We start from the raw sequence: 21,951 nt of genomic DNA, 5'->3' as shown, positions 1-21,951 counted from the left end.
TGATCGTCCGGGTGAGTGTAGTCCTGAGAAGGACTGTTGTCGGTGGTAGTGACTGACGTTTCGAATACCTGTGCGGAAGTCATCATCAGAGTCATCTGATGATGACTTCCGACAACCTGTGCGGAAGTCATCATCAGAGTCAAGTTTGACTCTGATGATGACTTCTGCACAGGTTGTCGAAACGTCAGTCACTACCACCGACAACAGTCCTTCTCAGGACTACACTCACCTGGACGATCAGACTACAGCTTCACATGTTACTTTTTAGTTGAAAACGCTTACTTTTCTCCTCTTTCACTTGTCATCCAAACTAAAACGCCCACTCTAGAAACAATGATGAAAGTTACAGCATGCAAAGCTCTTAAACCAGTGTTGACCTTCGTGTATTGTCATTCGAAAGGAACCATTTCCATAGCAACGCGTCAGTGGAGCACTCCATTCGTCAAACTGTTTGTAGTTTACAAATAACAACTCAGGACTAAATATTCAAATCTGGCAACTGTTCCATACACCAAGATTGAATTTTTTTTTTCTGAATTTAACACACGATCTCTCGTCGAAACCAGTTAAGAGTCAACGGTCATCTCTGACCTGAAATCAATAACGCTGCTAAGAACCTTTGGAAGGTGATAAAGTTCATCACATTTTGCCTTCAGGTCTCAGTCCTATCACTTCCTTAGCTGCACTGCTTATTTGCAGAGCTAAAGATCCAACCATTTAGGTAAGCATTGCCAATAAAGGCATGGTGTAACCCTTAGTATTTTATTTTTCCTCAACTGAACTTGTCCTTCCCAAAGCTATAAATCCAACCCTTCAGGTAGGCATTAAGAATAGAAGACATGGTTAAACTCTTAATACTCTATCTTGAGCAGAATGCCTTTTCTGATGCTAATATTTAGTTACTTTTAGTTGTTTACTTTATAGCCAATCAGCTGTCACAAAATGTTAATTTCTACATAGGCCTGTGAGTCTCTACACCAGTGCAAAACTGATCATACAACTGTGGCAATCTGGGAATGAAATTACGTAATTGCTAACACTATCAGCAATTAGTATAATTTCAGAGCTGAGCAAAGAGTTTCCAGCAATCTGATTGGTCGAGCAGTTCCTTATATGACGCTATATAAACCGCTCTGCGCGGTTTATATAAAATGTTCAACTAAAATGTTAATAAATGTTACTAAAATGTTATGATTTTAGAGATTTCTCTGTTGTTCAGCTCTGAAATTATACTAAAACAATTATTTGCCTCAGGTTCAGTGAATATTGACGAATAATCCCCTCAACTTCGTCTCGCGGATTATTCGATGATATTCACCTCGCCTTCGGCGAATAATTGTTAAATATAACTGTATAACAGTTCAATACATAACTTTCTTTTGAGATTGCTTCATTGCTAACAACATCAACAAATATAAATGCATAGCAGTTCAATACATAACAGCTTTCCTTTGTCAAGTAGATAATAAATGTTTCATGATACTTAGAAACTCTTCTTTGTTGAGGAAACAGTTGATCTATTGATCTCAACTTATACAGAAAGTCATTTCTGGTTGATGTAGCTATTTAGTTATTGTCAGTTGTTTACTTTACAGCCAATCCATTGCCACAAAATACAGCCAAATCCATTGCCACGCCTGTGGATCTCTAAACCTGAGCAAATCCAATCATACAACTGTGGCAATCTGGGGATGAGATTGCTTTATCGCTAACAACATCAGCAAATATAAATGTATAACTGTTACAGTTTAATACATTTAACAACTTTCTTTTGTCACAAACACAATAGATGTTTCTCATGATACTTAGAATCTCTTCTTGTAGAGGAGACAATTGATCTACTGATCCTTATCATAACAATAAAGGGGACTTAACATTCAGTCTTGTGTCTATCAAAAAACAGATCTATCTTAAACAGAGTTTCTTTAATGTCTCTTCCTGGATGAGCCAGCTCCCTTTGGCGACTTGAAGTAGAAATCAATTCCTCTTGGCTGTGCTCTTAGCGTTTTTCTTGAGTCCTTGACTTTTGATGTGTGCCGGCTCCATTCTGGTGGGCAGACCATTGGTTTGGGATAGTTTCCCCCCAGAGTTATGCCTGCATGTTTCAGTTCTGATGATGACAGCAGCCAAGGGGTATGAACTTTAGCACCTTTCAAACCAGCCAGCTCTGGAACCCACAGCCTTACAAAATCTCCATCTGGGTCATAATCAAGAGCTTGTTTGACCATGTTGAACTTTCGATTTTCACGGGGATCATTGCCGATGCCTGCTGAATAATTCCAATTGCCATAGTTACTGGATACATCGTGATCTAGAAGAAGAGATTCAAACCACTCAGCTCCCATGCGCCAATCAAGCCCAAGATCTTTCACCAAGAAGCTTGCCACGTTTTGACGTCCACGATTGGACATCCATCCCGTGTAGAGTAGCTCTCTCATGTTTGCATCCACAAATGGAACTCCAGTCTGCCCGTATCGCCACTTGTCAAATGCCACCATGTCACACTTCCATGGCAACCCTGTTTTCCTCATAATTCCAGACAGGTAAAAGATGGAGACGCCATATTTAAGGCTGACAAACTTGAAGTAATCTCGCCACAGCAGCTCAAAAATGACCCAGTACGTGGATTGATTTGCTGTACACTCAGTTTCATACTTTTTAATACAATCAAAGACCTTCCCTGGTGAGAGAGCTCCTACAGCCAGCCATGGGCTAAATTTTGTTGAGTAGTCTGATCCAATAAGCCCATTGCGAGTCTCTTTATACCTTGCCACAAGATCTGTATCCCAGAGGTACTGATTAAGCCTAGCGAGAGCTGCAGTTTCTCCCCCAGAAAATGGGAAAGCTGATCTTTGATCTGCTGTTTCTTCTGAATGATCCATTGCAAGTTCCTGTAAAGTTGGCATTCTGCCAACTTGGTCATCTTTCAAAAATGCAGGCAGTGATTTTAGACAGTCTGGGGTTGGAATAAGGGGCCGCACTCTGCATTTTGCCTCAACATTTTTCCGAAAGTCTGTGTATGTATCAGGCAAAAACTTCACAGAGGCAAATGGTAAATCTTCCAAATGGTACAGTGTCAATCCCCAAAAGGACTTCACAGTAACTTTTTCTGCTTCACAAAGCTTCAACAATTCTTCTTCTACATCTGTTTCTTCCTTTGTGATTTCTCTCTGATAAACAAGGGAAACATGTCCTTCATTCTTTGCCTGGCATAGGTTAATTATGTCTGAAACTGCCTCCTTTGCTGTCTGCCCACTACGTACAACTAGGTCACTTCCAAGTTTCCTTAATGATTCTCTTAAGTCAGACACACTCTCCAGTATAAACTTGGCTCTGTGTGTTGCTGTTTTTGCAAATTTGTAATGCCATGTTATGGCACCGGGGCTGAGTATGCTCTTGTCAAAGCAAAATAAAGGAATCACAAAGTCACTATTCTGATGTGCCCAGTGTAAGCACTCATTGTCATGAACTCTCAGGTCATTTCGCAGGAGGTAAATGACAACAGTTTTACCCCCTTCCATGGTAGCAGTTGTCTGTAACAAGAATTACATCTCAATAACTAACAAGCTAGTAACTGATAATGATAAAAAAAAAAAAAAAGATACGAAAATATTTCAATAACATAACATTGTGACAATGTTTTAAGAAGAACCAAGTTTTAAAACAAAATGTTACTGTATGAATTTATTAAAAAGCAAAGGGGTAGACAGGTATTTTTTCTAGAGTTAAGCCTCCATAATTGGAGATATGGATATAAAAATTGGTGAAGACATTCTATATTTTGAAAATCCTAAATGCAGTAGTCAAGTTCCTGTGCAGATTGCTACTGAGTGTCCCAATATTATCTTCTATTGAAGAAAATTTAAGTTTATTCTAATGGTCAAAAATCTCAAGTATTTAACAAGTTTTCAAGCATCAAGTACAGTAAGAATAAAGTAAATGAGATCTTCAAATACTGAAAAAAGGCAGACAGGCAACAGACAAAAGGTTACGTAACAACTCCACAATAGAACACTGCAGACACTCAAGTAATTTATCGCTTAGCTGATGATGAAGTAGGAATATTTAAAATGAACAGTCGCAATTGAGAATAGCTAGAACGGACTGAAGTCCCTTCCAAATTGTGAAAAGTGGCGTTAGCGAGAACAACAACTGTGCTGTGTTTCCGAATCGATTTGTCATGGACAGCGAACGGATCACTTAGCGGCGAGCATTGGAGTCGATCTTTAGCAAAAAGTGATCATATTGAGACTACCAACGAGTTCTTTACCTCGCAGTGTTGATATCTTCCCAAGGAATGTCGGAAGTTTCTGCTCGCTGAAAAGAAACTCACTTGAAAATCTGTGAAAGTGAAATAGCCACGTTGAATGACAAGTCGAAACATCAGTGTTGACTCTGAAATGATTGGGAACGAGGAAAACAAAACATCGTTACCAGTCCCACTGAGGCTCATTGGACCAGCCAAGGGTGAGTGTAGGAAATTTTCAACAACAGTTTATGGATTGTGGCAGAGTTCTTGGGAACAGAGCAGCCAGGAAAAATTAAACTATGAAGAGAAGGTAAATTCACCTTTAAGTATAACTCTCTTCCATCATCTTACGTGACTTTCTATGTATTTCTTCCAATTTTTGGATTGCGCGGCTGAGTCCAATTTTAAACGTATACACACCAGCTACGATATGTCACTTCAAAGAATTGTTCAATGAGGTTAAGGTCGATCGCGCTTTAATCAGGCAAAGGAAATAAGGAAATTTTAACAAGCTTCTACAAGACAGAAACCCACGGAGATTAGATTGCATTTGTCAGCCCAATAAGAGCGAGGAAACAAACATATTATGAATATATTATGAACATATTATGAATGCATATTATGAATGCATCACTCCTCCTGTTTTTCTGTAATTCGGCTTTATGTAGAAGTCAGTCAGGCATTAACTGTTTTTTATTTTAGTGCAGCTACATAGGGGACTGGACGTTGTATTCAAATATTTACGTAGACAAAGCTAGACAATCTCGTTTCCAGAGCTCACACTCCCCTTATCCCGCCCACCAAGTATTAGGGGGACGTGGACTCTGGATACATTATTGCAAGAGATCGCGTTGCGTGAAGAGAACCCAACGATGGCTGCATGGGATATTACTTCTATTCTTATAACTCTATCGTGTAACTGTCCAATCACATTTCTCAATCTCTGATGCAGATACAGCCGTAGGGACGTTCGTAAATTAACTTTGTGCTTTGCCTTACAGGGAGATTTCTTGGTTTCTTTTTTTCAGTTGGTACCCTTCGTTTTGTTTAAGTGTTTTTACAAGTTATCATTAAAAATGCTTCAGACAAACAGAGAGGGCAACTTCGTTGTGTTTCAAAACTTTTATCACAATAACAGTCTTTACATGTTTCATTAGCTACAGTTGATAAATAATGGTTTGTAAAGACTGTTGGTGCTATTTACAAATGCAAAATTTACAAATACTAAAAAAAGGAAAAAATGCAGTAAGAACAGTTTTCGTCTCCATTCATGAATTTTTAAACATTTCCTTCGTTCCCCAAATTGTTTTCTCTTTGTGTTCACTTGTGTTGTATATATATCTTATTAACCAAGCGCGAGGGCCCTACTGGCAGAATATCGGCCTGAGGTCTTGACAGTACGGACCGAGCGCAGCGAGGTCCGTACAAAAAAGACCGAGGGCCGATATTCTTCCAGTACGGTCCCGAGAAAGCTTGGTTAATAAGAGAGATATTACACGACTGAAGTTCAAAGGGACACAAGTGCGGTATCATTCGGGACCATTTGGGACAGTGCCCCGTCCAATACTGAGAGAATATTGACCGGCAATAGAGCATTTTAATTGGTTGATTTTAGTTATTGGCCCTCTGACTTCCCGAGTCGAGTAAAAAATACCAATACACGATATGTACCCATTTTCAATGCATTGTGGAGATAACAAAACATTGCTGTGAAGCTGGTCACAAGAAGAGAAAATCTTTGAAGCCTTTTCAAGACAGCAAATTTATGTGCAAACCGGAAACAAACAAACAGTCAAACCATAGAAAAGCAAATAACAAGACAAAAGTAAAACAACAAAAATAAATTACTTGTCACGGCAGAGAGTCGCTTCGTAAAATCTGAATTTTGATTTAGTCTCCTGTTAAATGTGGTAAAAACCTCTTTAAAAATAAGTAAATTTTACTAATAATACCCTGACTAGTTCTGTTACTCGATGGAAGTAGATTGAGTATCGTAAAACCGAAAGCAGTCTTCACTACGTCCAATCATATCAAAGGAAAACATCATCGTTAGCGAATGAGAACTCGAGAAAAAGTGAAGGGCGGGAAAACGCAGGCGACCTATCTCATTGGTAGAGAGGATGGCGCGAGTTTTCTTGACCAATCACAGAGCAGGGTAAATCAAAAATAAGTTCACCTGGTCCTGGATAACGATCGAAACTCACTGGAAAATTGTTCTAGTTGGGTGATTAAGTGAAGCAAACCCCGTGCAATCCAGTGATACTTTCATTACTGGTTTCTACCAGTTAAAAGTTAAACCATCAAAGCGGATAGTAATGGTGACTAAGCTGATTCTCCATTTTTCATGGTGATACGCGCGTTTTGGTGCCGGATTTGTATCTACAACGCGGTGCCAACCATAAGGCGAAGTTGGTATTAAAATTCTAGAGTTGCTTCACCAAATGGAAACATAGTTCTATGGACAAGTACTACTTGAAACTGCAGCCACGGTGCTAAAACCTCTACAGTGTACCTAGTCCACGTTTCTTTCATCGCGTCATTGTAACACATAATTACTTAAGTGGTATCGAGAGGGTAGACTCTTCTCAAACTCAAACCTAATATTCAAACACACACTACACAGTTACTTCTCCTTTTGAACATCAAACCTATCACATGTCCTAAACTTTGTTAAATGGATTGTATGGTCGAGTTAAAGTCACCATTTTGGACATCGGTCCCTTGTGTCTAAACGGTGACAACTGAACTTTAGTTGGAACTTTGAGTGTTCTGCAAGGGAGAAAAAATGTATCACATCTATCACAAGTGTCTAAAAGGCATCTTACAAAAATAATGCTGATTGACTTTCACAAAGAAAATGATAGTTTGCATCTTTTTGGAAATTTATCTCTTGAGGCAAATATGATTTAGAGATAATGTCCTCCTTGCCTAGCGGTTGGAGATGGTCCGCAACAGCACAAAACAGTCTCAAAATATCGCTTGATAAATGTAGCTCCTTTGACATGTTGCACAGAACCGATCTCATAACGTATAATACCTGTGAATTCTAGCTGTGGTGGTAGCCTTTGGGTCTGGTTCTTTACTGTGCGTAGGATGATGCGCTGAAAACAGCACACAGCCAGAGTAACCAGGAATATTGCCACGCCTTGAACAATGCAAATAAATATCTATTAGCCTTGGAGAATTTACCAAACCATTCACAACTTTATATTTTATTTGACCAATGTACTAATTTCCTTTTTTTTTTTTCCTTTAAACCTCGATACCCCACAGAAACAAGTGACCGCAAATTCATGCTTTCCCACAAGCGTCCCCTGTCTCGTGCGTTCAAATGGTAAAATTTAAGGGGGGGCTAAGTTGAGAAACGTTCTCAAGAATGCCGCTTTCTCAAGTCTGTTTGTCCATAATTTTTCAAACTAACTACTTTTAAGGTTCTCGAGGAGTTGAAAAAACCTTTTAGCTGTGGCTGCAACTTTGATGGATTGGGTAATCGAATCTTTTTGAACAGGTACAGAAGAATTAATGACGCTTACTCAAGCTCCCTGCTGCTAACTCCACCTAAAAATTATGTACGCTTTTCATTCATGGACTGTCAACCAACATGAACTCCTATTTCTCCTGGCCTGCCTGAATAGCTGGTTCTTCATTGTACTAACAAGAGCTTTTTTTGTTTTTTCAATTAAAACAAATCTTCACTGGCATACATGTACCTTGCAGTGTCTGTGAATCTTGGTTGTGATGTCCGCACCACAGCAATTGGTGTAAAAGTCTTCCTTGGATGGTCTCTGTGACCAAATCCAGGGCTGTGGCCACTGCAAAGAACCAAACATACTTAAAAGGCGGTGAATCAGACCTTTGCAGCATGCCACAGTGAGAAAGCGCACATTCAGAACAGAAATACTATTTACGTATGATGCACGATCCTCGCAGTAGAGAGCGCTACTTATGCAATAGCGAAAATTAGACCTGAAAAAAAATCAGGCCTGTACGGGATTCGAACCACTGACCTCTGCGATACTAGTGCAGCGCTCTACCAATTGAGCTAACAAGCCAACTGGGAGCAGGCCGTTAAGTTGATTCGTAATACACCCGTGATGATAAATCAGATACGAGGATCTCTTCTGCGAGGATCGTGCATCATACGTATCTAATACCGCAGATCAAAATATATGAACTTCATATATTCATCGTATTAGAAATACTACTGGGAGAATACCAGAAGAGTAAACTCTGTCTGACGACAAACCTGTATCCTGGTATATGTCCTGTCTTTTTGCTTGGGCTGCAGCTGAACATTGACAAACAAAAATAATGTCAACTGAGTCAAAAGCTCAAAGTTATCAATTTAATTTAGTTTGGTTGCATATAACTACATTTTACTGTACCTACTTTGTTATACTCTGCGCTGTCTTAAGATAAGTGCAATTATTTTAACAAATAATCTTGAAACAAGAGACAAAAACAGAACCCATCCAGTGCCCCCTCTCCCAAAGGGCCAAAAAGTGTCTAAATTGGGAAGCTCGTGGACACTCCCCAGCATCTGATACATAATGAAAATTATAGAAAAGGGTGGAGGGTAGAGGGAGGGGTGGAGGGTAGGGGAGGGGTAAAGGGTAAGGGAGGGGTGGAGGGTAGGGGAGGGGTGGAGGGTAGGGAAGGGCATGGAGGGTAGGGGTGGGCATGGAGGGTAGGGGTGGGAGGGGAAGAGGGTGAATAGAACATAATTTCTGGATGAATATTGAAGAATTCCACTGTAGGCACAGCACATGTAAAGTCCTCTTCTAAATTCCATAGATCACAACACTTTTATCATTTAATTTATTTATTTTATTTATTTATTGAATCGCTTTCACTACTAAAAGGACTAAAATATACATATGAACAAGACACAGAAGAGAACGGAGGACAAGGGTGCGGGACACAACACAGAGCAAGGTTCCAAATTAAGCGTGCCCTAATGAGAAATACACAAATACTAACTATGTAAACAATAGACAGTGTAAAAAGTACATAAAAAAGTATATAAAATAAAAGAAAAAACCAAAATGATAGGAATAAATCCCTCATGCAGGCGATAGAAAGTCCTAATAGCAGCAGTTACCAACTAATAGAATAGTTGATATTCATTACACTACAGGTACTACTACTTTTTGGTTTCTCACTAAAAACTAACCAATCTGATCATAAGGAATTAGCTATCAATAATTGGCACAATTCAATGTATTGAGCACTGCTGTTCATTTCCCATAATCTTAATGGTGACCCTGAGGGAGAACATGCAGCAAGACGTGGAAATGTTATTGCCGTTAACTTACAAATCAATGGGTCCATGTACATGGTGTCCATTGCGTGACTGAACAAAATCCCAACTGTGTGGTCTGCTGCCAATTTTCTGAAGATATAAAATTAATGTGAAGTAGAAAAAAAAGTCAAACATGTAAGAATACAACTCATTCTGAGATAAAAGCAAAATAACTAGAGGCCAGCGAGTCTTTCAATAAACAACACTCCACTCTCACTTTTGTAACATTTATTTACCCACTGGTTCCTTTGCCATTAAATAGTCGATAGGATAACACAAATTTGACTCCAAACAAAATTTGATTTCTTGCTCCTTTGAACAGCATTCAAAATTTTCATGACAATAGTGAACTATTTATTTCAAGCCCACTGCCTCCTAATACCTGGCTTTAATCCCTTGCTAGCATTTTGGACATCACAGTTAAGGAAATCCACTTTGACAGGTCAGTGTAAGTAAGTTGCTGATATTAAACACCAATTGAAGTGTCTTAACTTTGCACTTTCTTTAGCTAATTAGCTGGGCTGGGGGAATTATGTGCCGATGCAAAAGCACACAATTTTAGCTCAAACGCAAAATTCGCATAATCCTGTACAAAGTGCATCATTTCGACATAATTCTCAATATTTCAAGAAAAATATGTCCTAAAGGATAATTTTTCCTACCTTCAAAACTTTTTAAAATAGTTTTTTAAATTGTAGTGAATTTTGATGGCAAAAACTGTATTTCTAATCGAAAAGATCGTGTCAAACACGCAGGAAAACAAGTAAAATCGAATCAACGCTTCTGAAAAAAAAATGGTGCTATTTTGGTAAATTTATTCCAAAAACTTTCTTTTCTGTTCTTTTCGTGTTTGAAATGGAAAGTTTTTTCAAACCAAAGAAAAAATATTACAATATAACAGCCAAAGAGAGAGTTAAGCAATATCCTGGTGACTAATTATTTATAATTAGGTTTTCTTAATATGGACTTACATATAAATTTAAAATATATGTAAAATTCAATACTTTTAATATTGTACAACTTGCATAATTTGTGCATAATTTGCTAAATTTGGTGCATAATCACTGAAAAAATGGTGCATAATTTCTCATAAAATAGTGCATAATTCCCCCAGCCCTGAATTAGGTACCTGTAGTTGTCTACCTAGGGGGGTAATTAAATAAGTACTGACAAACTTTCAAAGGAAGCTAATAAGCTATTAGGAATAACCTAAATGACAACAGAAACTCCTAGGTGTTCACAATACTTAACTAAAAAATACAGTCTCCATCTACTCAAAACTTGATCAATTTTGCAAAACTCTTTGGCCCTTAGATGCTATTCCAGGGATAACTTCCGGCTGAAATGGGCATTTGATTTGAGACCGAATTGAACTGAGCTTTTCTATAAAATAAGTCAAATAAACAGACAAATTGTATACCTGCCAAAGTTCTGATTTGGGTGAATATCTTTTTGAGGTAAATCTGTAGGATACCATGTCTGGCTGCAACTCAACTGTGGTGATAGGTGGTGGGACAGATGGAGCAATTCTTGAACTCCAATCTACTCCACTGTACAACCTTCAAATAAACAATGAAAATGGCACATTAAAAAAGAGTGGACAAAAAAGGAAACAGAAGTTACACATCTTCATTGAAAAGAGCTAGTCGTTGGTTGTGGTCATCTTAGAAACTAAAGTTGAAAATTTTTTTTTCACATTTGTTGTTTACAGACTGTTTCAACCTTCTCTGTCTTTTACTCTTTAATGCCCAAGATCTGCTTGTTAATTCTCCCCTCTAGCTGCTACACATTTCTTTGTAAATTAGTCGAACGAATTTGGTGCAAAATCAGGATATATATCTTATTAACCAAGAGCGAGGGCCATACTGGGAGAATATTGGCCCGAGGTCTTGACAGTATGGACCTTGCTGCACTCGGTCCGAACAAAAAAGAGCGAGGGCCGATATTCTTCCAGTATGGTCACGAGCAAGCTTCGTTAATAAGAGATTTATTATACGACTGAAGTTCAAAGGGACACAAGTGCGGCATCATTCGGGACCATTCGGGACAGTGCCCGGTCCAATACTGAGAGAATATTGACTGGCAATAGAGCATTTTGATTGGTTGATTTTAGTTATTGGCCCTCTGACTGCCCGAGTCGTGTAATAAAAACACTTCTACCTGATAATTTTGAGTATTCTCATTAATTGTTTGCTGGATTATGTACAATCATAGACCTAACCAAACTAAAAAGTATGACTTAACACATATCATAAGTTAACAAAAATGATTGTTTTTTTATTATTGAATCAAATTAATTTTTTGATTCCTTATTATTGGTAATTATAAAAAAAAATAATGCTGCCTGTGTGAATAATTATTGCACTGGCTAAGTAAAAATGGAGAGGGAAAACCTTTACGAACAGAGTAAACATCCAATATACATTTGACGATGTACAACTTATACACAAAGATTGCACAAAAGTAATGTGCCAATGCAATAGAAGATGTTAGTGAGGTGAACATGCACATTGTACCAGACATCACTTTAATTTGTAATTTTTTTTTTTAATTTAAAGATACATCTACATGTGCAATTATTTTAATTCCTTCAGACATAATTTCAACAATAAATTGAACATAGCTGCATACTTTTGAGTTTCTGACGTATAGAATGATCTTGTTGCCACTGCATCCCTCCATTCCTTGTTTTTCAGTAGCTCACTAGCTGGAACCTGAAAAGTTCAGGTAAAATTTGCCTTATTTGTTCTCATTGTTTCCTTTAGCTTGTGTGCGAGACTTTATGCTTGTGACTGGTCAGTAAAAAAAGATTGACCTTTCAAGATCAACTCAAAGTGTTGTACAGTTTTCTAAGCAAGTTGAATTTGTATCGGTACATTTTGATTTTAATGCACCACCAATGGAAGGCAACTAACTTGGTTCGAGGCCCACAGGGGTATTTTAGCAAAGAAATATGCCACAAAATTTTGTACTCCTAAGATGCAAATTTCAAGGTCACAGACAACAGATATTTTGGTTGTTGGAATCTGGCCTTTCATAGGGGAATGTAATTTCACCTTTAGAGGTGTAACAAAAAGACTTCTCAGGGGTATAGGATTTGGTCTTGATTCAGCTTCAACCTTCCTTGGTTACTGACAATTGGTAAGAATTTCGTATCTTTCCTTCAAAAAAGAATATCAACTCGTTATGATCCATACTTTTTGGGAGAGTTCCTTTGCCTCTTTGAATCCAGGAAATTGGCTAGGTTGCTGCAGAAGCTGCTCTAATTCTGCCTCAAAAAAAGATGAAGAAAAATCCCAGTCAACACAGTTTTAAGCTCTACATCTAATGGTTTGATTCAAATCATCTCTTCATAATAACCGTGAAAATATAAAAATATATATTTCTCCAAGCGTTTTGAGCAAAGTTCTCCAACCGTAACGCATGAATAACTAATTAGCTATATTAACCGTGACAGCCACGTACCAGTAGCCCCAAAACGCTAAATGAATCGTAGATTATATTGATACTTCAGTCTTTACTTATTACTTACTGTCAGTGAAAAGATATTGATCATAAAAAGGCTATGTAGTGTTATTCATGCTTTTTGAAAACGATTTCTTCGCAAAAGAAAGTATAATCACCTCTTCGAAGAGTGACAAAGTCGTAAACGTTGTTAGCAAAAGCAATACTACATATAGTTCGAAATACAATGTACTTTGCGCACTAAAAAACTTACCCATGCTTTTCGCCTCCCATGGAGCATTCTGCGACCTCAAGCCCGGAATAGGAGAGACAATCGGTCGTCCGTATGGTATGGCGGACTGCGGTCTATGATCTTTGTTCACAAGAGGATCAATTTGTTGATAATTTCCATCTTCCGCGTCGGCACCGACTGAGGTGAAACCACTTGTTGGATCCACAACTGGTGTATCGCTTCGCCTCGGTGCGTCGGCGCGACGCTCGCCCTTCTCGGCAAATCTGCGAAAATATGCTTCATCTTTCTCTTGAAATGAAGCTATATCGTAAGTGTGGAACGTTGCTGGAAACTTTCCGGATGCCTGTTGCCGTCTAAATCGCTGTTCCAAGGCGATAGGGTCTTCGGAGAGATGGAGACGAAATGTGCCGAATGGCGGCCGGGGTAAGGAAGTATTCACCGCCGTAGCCATCCCACCAAAACCAAAAAAAAGTATTTTAAATCACCAGTTACACATCTTTTACGTTGACTGTTGTGAATGGATTCGGCAGAAGTTACAGATTTTGATAAAGAATCTAATTTGTGATAATAGCCTTGTTCTGGAACGCGAACCGTCTGGTCGTCAACATGCGGTTGCTAAGGAAGCTTATATCGCAGGCTCAAATAGGTCTGCAGAGGCATCCAGGCAAACAATAATCACTTGAGGAATTTTCCTCACCTAAATCCTATTTACATGTCTCCAGTAGTTTAAAGCGTATTACTTATTATTCATAAAGTTTGACGTTATTGTAAAGTTCAAATGGAACTTGGTACAAAAAACAAAAAACAAAAACCAAAAAAAACCAAAAAAACAAAAAAAACAAACACTTCTTATCAAAATTAGGGCGGGCTCTGGTACCAGGTTTTTAAAGGTTGGATTACGGTATCCACTACCCTGCGAGCAGAGCCTTTTCTTCTTTTTAATCCTCCCTTTTCTATTCGAGGGCGGGTTAAAAAGGCTCTGCTCGAAGGGTAATTATCCACTGGATAAAACCTATCTGGTGGATAACGCTTTACGTTTTGCTATCACTTATCCGTCGGATAGCGATTCGTCTGTTGGATAGCGTTTTCCGTCAACTGAGCCCAGGACTATAAAATTTGAATAGATCAAATTAACACTAAAACAAGTATTTCTTCTGTTATTTATCACTTCTCTCCCGGCTTGGGTGGGGTTTCCTACGTGAGGGGGCCAAATTGCCTGTTCTTGCCGTAATGTAGAAGTTCAGTCATCCAGTTTCACGGCCACAAAGATTCACCAGCGCAACACACCACAGTCTATACTATTTATAAATTGATCAATTTCTCTGCGATTTATAACTGACGAAGGCCAAGCCCTTGGAAACTTTGAGGGACCAGTTACTTGGAGGAAAACATGGAAATGCATTGCCTTCGTCTCTTAAAACAATGAAAAACTGAGGTAAATGAGTTTTTGCGGGAACTTAATGCCAGTGATCCGACTGCATGTTTTTTGACGTGCCGTGACATCGACTTCGACTCAAAAATATTATTATGAGAGAGAGGGAAGGTGGTAGTTGACCACTTTTATTAGCAACAAGGTAATACGTACATATGTAAGGTTGAGCTTAAAATACTCCTATCAGCTGGAAAAGAGTGCATCTACATCTCATACAGGTTTTTTTTCCTTTCTGGCAGGAGAGTTAGCTTCCCTATTTTTCTAATCCTAAAATGCAGCTGAAGAGCTCGGTTGTAAAATACTGTATATTCAATTCTCAGGGCATTAATTAATTGAAAGCTTTACGTAGTGTCAGCACTCTACCAGGCTAAAGTAATATCTACATAATGTAACCTTACTGTAAAAATACCATTAATTCTTAATTATACTAGATTCAAATGATTTAAAATGCCAAATACAAAATAATTATAGATTGTAAATAACAAAACTTAATATGTAAATTGAAAAGGTTTGTTTTTTTTCTTTTCCACTGAAAACTAAATGGGGGATAATTCTTTCTCTAACTGATACAAACTCTTAAGAACCTACAAAATAATTTCCAGTTACGCTCGCTTCAAATGTAAGTTGACAGTCTTGGCTCAGGCATGACCCATGCTGTCATTATTTGTTTTACCGCAAATTAGACAAAAGATACAAAAGGAAGCTTCAAGTTGTCTGAAAAGTAATCTTCCCAATCTCATTTTTACTTTCTTGCCTTGAAACTCTGAACAAAAGCTTGACTTGAACATCTTGAAACACCATTCAAGCCTCCTGCCTAAAAATTTTAAAGAGTCCCTGATCGAGGATTGAAGATTGTGGATCAAGTTTTGAAGGACTGTCAACTTCCATTAAAGTGGTACAGTATTACTGTAATTCTGAGTTCATCCTTTCCTTTACAACAATGCATCAATTTCGAAATGAACTATAGTACCCAAATAGAAAAAAAGAAAAAACATTCCACCAGTTCTACTATTTTACAAGAGCAAGAGCAAAGGGAAAAGGCAAGGATGATGTCTATGCCACAGCTGCATTGTCAAATCGGTGATAGCGTCCATCTTCCACATCTTCAGAGTCTCCATCCTTTCTGTAAAGACCTGAAAATTAACAATTTACGCTCAGTCCTACATCTTCCAAATTGTGTCAGATCACTGCTTGTGCATTCTATGCTGACTTACAAGTTTTAGTTTGCACTTGTTTAGTTAACACTAAAACCAATGCTCTTTCATCTTGTTATGATAATATTCCTTCATTATATCATCAAATTCTTGCTAACTACTTTGGACCACAGCCTACTTCGAAGCCAGAGCACTTAACTCTCTAAAAAAAAAAAAACAGTGGGTCTTTATTCAGAGCAGTTTTTGGACAATTTGCCTGATTGTGCCAATCTGATACCATAGCACCCAAAACTATCATAAGGTAAATAATAAACCTTACCATCCTCTCCATATAACCATTAAAGAAATTTAACATTCCTTTTATGACTGAAAATACTTTTGCTATAATTGTAAAACTTCAATTGAAATTCTTCACTTGCCATATTTCTTCCTGATTTCATCATGCTTCTTCTTTCTCTCTTCACGCCTTCAAACAGAGAGGGAAAAAAAGATTAAGTTTAACTTATTACTTGAAGGAAATTCAGTGACAAAGCCAGGACTCAAAGTGAGGTATTTTTGATTGGGGTACAACCAAGTTGCCACTGTGTCTATGATTCATGTCAGTACTAATCACAAAAAAAAAAAAAAAAAAAAAAAAAAAAAAACCCATAAGTTATGACCATGCAAACCTTTCTTTGTGCTTAATCTCTATATCCTCCCTCTGACGACGCCATTTTGCCTCCTCTTTGCCAGGTCTAAGGAGAAAGATTGTAAAAACAGTTATTCAGTGAATGTTCTTTGCACTTTTGTAATGGAACTGAGGTCATGCCAAGAGGAATAATGTACATGTAAATCTGCAAATGGTTACCCATAAGGTTGGGATTGAAATGAAAAACAAATTTTTAATATCATTATTAATAATGAGTTGCGATCATACCCTCTCGCCTTCTTTTTGCGGCAACAGCAGCAGTAGATACAGCATCCTAATGCTACAAGTACCACAAAACCTGCCACTGGGAGGGCAATGAGAAGGATCTTGCCAGACACTTAAAACAAATAAAAGAAAAATATAGGTTAAAGGAGTTTTTTTCAGAACAGATCAGAAGCCTTTGTTTAATTTTCACCCTTAAAAACCATCGTCTACGTTCTCCTTACAGTAATGGTGTTGAATCATTTGTTACAATCACGGGAATAACGATCGCCAATTACAGGTACATACATACATACAACCATACTTTATTGCAACTTCTCACAAGGGTTTTTCAGTTACAAGGCAACATAAAAATCAAACCATTTAAAATAACTAAATAAATAACCAAATAACAAAGACTACAAATGCATGATAAAAAAATTAGTGAAATACATTAAGAAAGAGAAAAAAATATGATGGATTGGACTTACTATTTACAAATTCATAGATTAATCAGAAAAAAGTAGGCGGACAATTCCTTTTTGTAAAACCTTTGACAGAGTCATATAAAAAAGGTTTGATTTTAAAACAAATTTGCCAAAGGAAATGTACAGAGAACAGTATGAAGAATACAGATGGTGATGTTGGGGTTTTAAATGGTTAAGGCTCAGGGTGGTCATTTCAGGTGAATTAAAGCAAGCTGCCATAAATAAGAGCCATCTACAAAAATTAATGAAAAACTACATCCCTTGTAGCTACTTAAAAGATTTTTTTTTACATACTCCATTTTGACAACAGGTAAATAAAACAGATTATGTTGTCTAGTATTTGCAACTATCTGAAGTCGTGAAAAACTTCTTGTTAAAAGTGAATCAATCCCTAGAATATTGAGAGCAACACCCAACAATACATTTCTTTACAGGATGAAATGCGCCTGCCTACCATCGTTCTTAAAACACTAACTCGGGGCTTGAATTTAAAAAATTCTTGATCACAATTTGCAAGTAATTCCAAAACTTTAGTCGCAAGTTTGAAAATTTTAGTCCCAAAAGTGACCTGCTTCTACCAGAACCAGAAATTAGAAACAAAGATTTCCTAGAAATTTCATGAGTGTTGCATGATGTAGTTTCTGAAAAAGTGCACCTGTGATACTTTTCTCAGCAAGAAATCAACGATAAAAGGCAAGCAACATTTAACTTGAATTTCCCAGGATTTTTCAGATAAAACTACAGCAACCAGTAACAAGTAAGGCACAAGGCTGTTTTAAAGTACAATTTAGTTATAAGCTAAACAGTAAAATGGTCACAAAATTGCTACCAATGGAGAAATTTTAGTTGCAAAAGTGAAATCTTTATTTGCAAAATTAATGTGCCCGATACAGGTGCAATTTGAAGCCATGCAACTAATTACATTGTAGATGATGGCTGTTTTGTAACATGCAAACACAGAATAAGCCATTCTCTCACTGACCAGTATGATTCCTGATCAATCTACTGTAAGTACACCATACAACTTACCGAACTGTGCTGGTAAAATACACTTATGATGATCAAACTTTGACATAAAAATTAAGACACAAAATTGTGTATTCAATAATGTGGTAAAATAAACCAAATATACAGCTGTCAACAAAGCAATAATTTCCTTTACAATAACAAGCACACCTTGAACAAAGAAATTACTCACCAAGACATTGTTTGTATTTCCAATCCTGACCTTCACAAGCTTTATGCACCACACTGTTTACAGCGTCAAATTCCCAACACTCTTGATTCTTCTCACAAAATGCACACTAAAATCCAAGAAGAATTGAAACTAAGAGAGGGAAATAAATGTTTTTCAAACAAGTTTATGACTAGTAGAGAACAACAAAGTCATTTAAAAAGAACATGGAAACACTTTAATCGCTAGACACAACTTATAACTTAACCAAACCAAAATAGTTTATGGACAACTGAATATATTTAAACTGCTAGTTACATATCATTATGGAATGAAATGTGATAAAACTAAATTCTACACAAGTTGACATTACATAATCAACTCTAAGTTTGGGACCTATTCGCAATCAACACCAGTGTCTTCCTTGCCTTCTATGATTACCTCTTTAATCAATCAGCACAAAGGTAAAATTCACCTGGCTAAATAATTCTTTACAAGCTTGATCAGTCATCAAAGGTAAATATTGGCCTTGCTCTTTTTGACATCAGTTCCTGTCTTCATGCCCATAATTTTGTTGCAATTCATAATAGTACAGAGAAATACTTAGCCATTATTAAGGATCTATGTACTTGACTTTAAATGTATGCTGAGTCACAAGTGAATTTCCCTACACATCAAAGTACACTAGCCTGCAGTGCACGCAGTTTTGGTGGTTTTCATCTTTCGAGTGTTTAGCCGCCACATTGGATTCACTGCAGACTGGGAGAATTGGGGTGAGAATGCGAGAATGTCGGAGTGGGTGGGGGGATGGGAAAGAAAAACCCTCTTTCCCCTCCCCGTTGCCCAATTTTCCTCTCTCCCTCACACTAGCTTGGTAAACTTTTTACCTCGCCCCAACTCTCCACTGTTTTTCTAATTCAAGATGGCGGCCTGAACAACCGATGGGAATATCCACTTGCCCCGCCAAAATCCGCCTGCACTGCAGGCTAAAGTACACATGAAGACTGCACTCACCCCATCCTGTTCAACACAATATTTGCAGGTCTGGTTACTAAATTTGTGACACTTGTCTGTAACTGAGTGACAAAAAGGATAAAATTATTTTACAGATTTGGCTTACTTTGGAATATACAATGATCGAGAGCTCTAAATTTTATGTACCAAGTACGAGACTCACGCAAATTAACTCAATCTTTTGCTCTCACGCTGAAACTGTTTTTCTCTCATTTGAGACTTCTGATTTAAAATGCTGATTTTTTGTTAGTAAACCGCTACTTTATAAATACCTATAAATAAATAATCCTTTTAAATATAAGTTGCTCTTTGTCACTTTGCAGTTGCTTTGAACACTTCCTATAGTGGAAATTGTGAACAAAATCAAGGAATACATGTCAATTTTTTAGCAATTTCTCAAGGGAGCACGCCATCAATATCCCCCCTTCCCAGAAGGTAATGAATGTAGCACCATAATCCAGAGCCATGTGGTCCAAAAACCCCCTCTTGGCCAGCAAATTAACTTGAGAGCTCTGAATGAATTCTACCAAATCAGGAAAGTTATCATCCTAGCTAACCAAAGACCACCTTGCCCGTGCATGAAACTTCCTTCTTCAAGTCTTATAAGGACCAATCACCAAACAAGCACTGTTCAAAGAAACTCAATAAGCTTCAGAACAATACAGAACAATTTGCCTTTCTACAGAAAAAAACATTTTTTGGCTACCCTGATACCAAATCTCAAATAGCAAAATTTGATTGGCTAATTGATTGGAAAAGAAGGCTATGTACAAGTAGAACTACCCTTGAGTGTTCCAAACAATAACATCACAAATATGACTTTCCAAGGGCTAAGATAATAATATTTTGAGTGGTGACCAACTCTTCGTTGATTCTGACAATCACATCTGCTTCAGTTGTTCACGTGTGTGAATTTTATGCCAATAACAGTCCTTCTGGTGACCTACAAATCCTACATAAATGACTGCATGTTTTGACAGATAATCCCAAATTCAAACAATTCACATCATTGAAGACAAAATGGATAGGTCTGGCTACATGAGACACATGCCTTTTTTGTCCTTTAAACTGTACAAGACATCTTCAGCAGAACTATTTTCAAGGAAGTGTAAACGTACATTCATGAACGTGTAACAGTACAAAAACTTTAAATATCTGGGGTCTTCTAACCAACTCAACCACGATCAAGATCAAACTCTTTCTACTTAAAACAACAAATCTAGAAACAAACTTGAACTCAAGACAGTTGGTGTCGATGAAGAAAGTCCTAACGTGGTCAGAACTTGAAAAAATAAACAAATTTTGAACCCTTTGATATTTGTAGGTGTCATGTAAATGCCTCTTTATATAGACAACTGAAATTATCTGTCATCAACGAGAGTTCTACTCCTCGAGCTTCAGTAACACATGTTTACTTTGTGTGTCATTCCGATATCATCTCGTGTACCATAACCAAATACTACAACGTATGCAACAGCACAATACGGAAAGAACTTCAATATTTATTTTTTGAAGGCCTTGATGCTGGTGGACAACTCATTGGCGTATTTATCACGTTTTAATTATAATTTCTGTCCATTATCAAGCTAACAAAAAAATACCAACAGAAGATGGATATTAAACGAGAGAGAACGGAAGGCCACCAGAATTCTTGCTTAGTTCAGTTTCGTAGATCACGTGAAAATCGAGTCGCCATTAAAAGCTTACATAGTGTAGGTAACGGTTGCCGACACATATTCTGTACATCATGCCCTGTTACAGCCGTTTCTGTTTGATTCAAAGCTTCAGCACGAAACCTCACTTCATGACGTGTCAAAGAACATCGCTTTCCGCGTTTCAGATACATCGGAGGTCCATGATCGGACGTGTTTGATATTGAATTCCTCTGCCTTTGAACAATCTACATTCGAACACACGGTAACTTAGTCAACAATTTAACCCACCTTCTGTTTCGTTGGTCCCCAGACATGGTTTAACAAGGCAAAGCTGTATCAAACACACAAATAATAGCACGAAAGCACACGAAACACGATTGTACGGAGGCATAATATCTCAGAGCCTCGAAGTTCGTTCCTCAAAACTAATTTCTACAACGTTAGTTACGAACTCTGGGAAGGATATGACGTCATTACCTTTCATTGTGCTCAGGTTTCGCTCAGGTTATGTTTGACAGCATTTCCTAAATTTTGATTGGCTTGTAGAAATATAATTGGGATCTATTACGTAGAAGCCACTAAATAATATTGATTTCACCTCTATTTAAAGTAGGCATATATTTGTGATGTCGAACATTTACTGTTACCTAATTCTTCGAGAACTCGACACGAGCTGATACTTAGAGCCCTCGGTTGGAAACAACAGGGGTGGTGTGGTGGAGATGGGGCTTGTGTTCCCGAAATATGATTACAGGATATTTTGCTTTGGCGATTCATTGCCGCTATATCACTCGTTTGGAAAAGTTTAATTAAAAATTCTTTTTCTTTGACACACTTTCTGTTTTGTCTCTGTTCGTTCGTTTGTTGTTTTGTTTTTGTTTTAGCAATTTCTATTCC

The 21,951-nt window shown here is 37.6% G+C and overlaps 3 protein-coding genes across 3 annotated transcripts; all 3 read right to left on the bottom strand.

Annotated features, from left to right (window-relative positions):
* Positions 1-743: 743 nt before the first annotated feature.
* LOC111326386 (cryptochrome DASH) lies at positions 744-4,419 on the bottom strand. Its single transcript, XM_022930368.2, has 2 exons — positions 4,271-4,419; positions 744-3,533 (listed from the first exon to the last, which is right to left on the bottom strand). The coding sequence occupies exons 1-2, from the start codon at positions 4,382-4,384 to the stop codon at positions 1,926-1,928; spliced, it is 1,722 nt and encodes a 573-aa protein (XP_022786103.2). The 5' UTR covers positions 4,385-4,419; the 3' UTR covers positions 744-1,925.
* A 937-nt stretch (positions 4,420-5,356) lies between these two features.
* Positions 5,357-13,872, bottom strand: LOC111326385 (protein SPMIP7). Its single transcript, XM_022930367.2, has 9 exons — positions 13,270-13,872; positions 12,749-12,819; positions 12,183-12,265; positions 10,972-11,110; positions 9,565-9,641; positions 8,496-8,537; positions 7,960-8,061; positions 7,287-7,394; positions 5,357-7,018 (listed from the first exon to the last, which is right to left on the bottom strand). The coding sequence occupies exons 1-9, from the start codon at positions 13,697-13,699 to the stop codon at positions 6,910-6,912; spliced, it is 1,161 nt and encodes a 386-aa protein (XP_022786102.1). The 5' UTR covers positions 13,700-13,872; the 3' UTR covers positions 5,357-6,909.
* A 920-nt stretch (positions 13,873-14,792) lies between these two features.
* On the bottom strand, positions 14,793-21,503 carry LOC111326363 (pituitary tumor-transforming gene 1 protein-interacting protein). The gene is made up of 7 exons (XM_022930337.2): positions 21,343-21,503; positions 19,400-19,461; positions 18,410-18,515; positions 16,751-16,859; positions 16,503-16,568; positions 16,254-16,300; positions 14,793-15,813 (listed from the first exon to the last, which is right to left on the bottom strand). Exons 1-7 carry the CDS (start codon positions 21,443-21,445, stop codon positions 15,734-15,736), a joined length of 573 nt encoding a protein of 190 aa, XP_022786072.2. The 5' UTR covers positions 21,446-21,503; the 3' UTR covers positions 14,793-15,733.
* Between the last annotated feature and the right edge of the window lie 448 nt (positions 21,504-21,951).

This window comes from Stylophora pistillata, chromosome 12 (assembly GCF_964205215.1).
Source record: "Stylophora pistillata chromosome 12, jaStyPist1.2, whole genome shotgun sequence".
NCBI classification, from domain to species: Eukaryota; Metazoa; Cnidaria; class Anthozoa; order Scleractinia; family Pocilloporidae; genus Stylophora; species Stylophora pistillata.
This window is presented reverse-complemented; position numbering and strand designations above follow the sequence as displayed.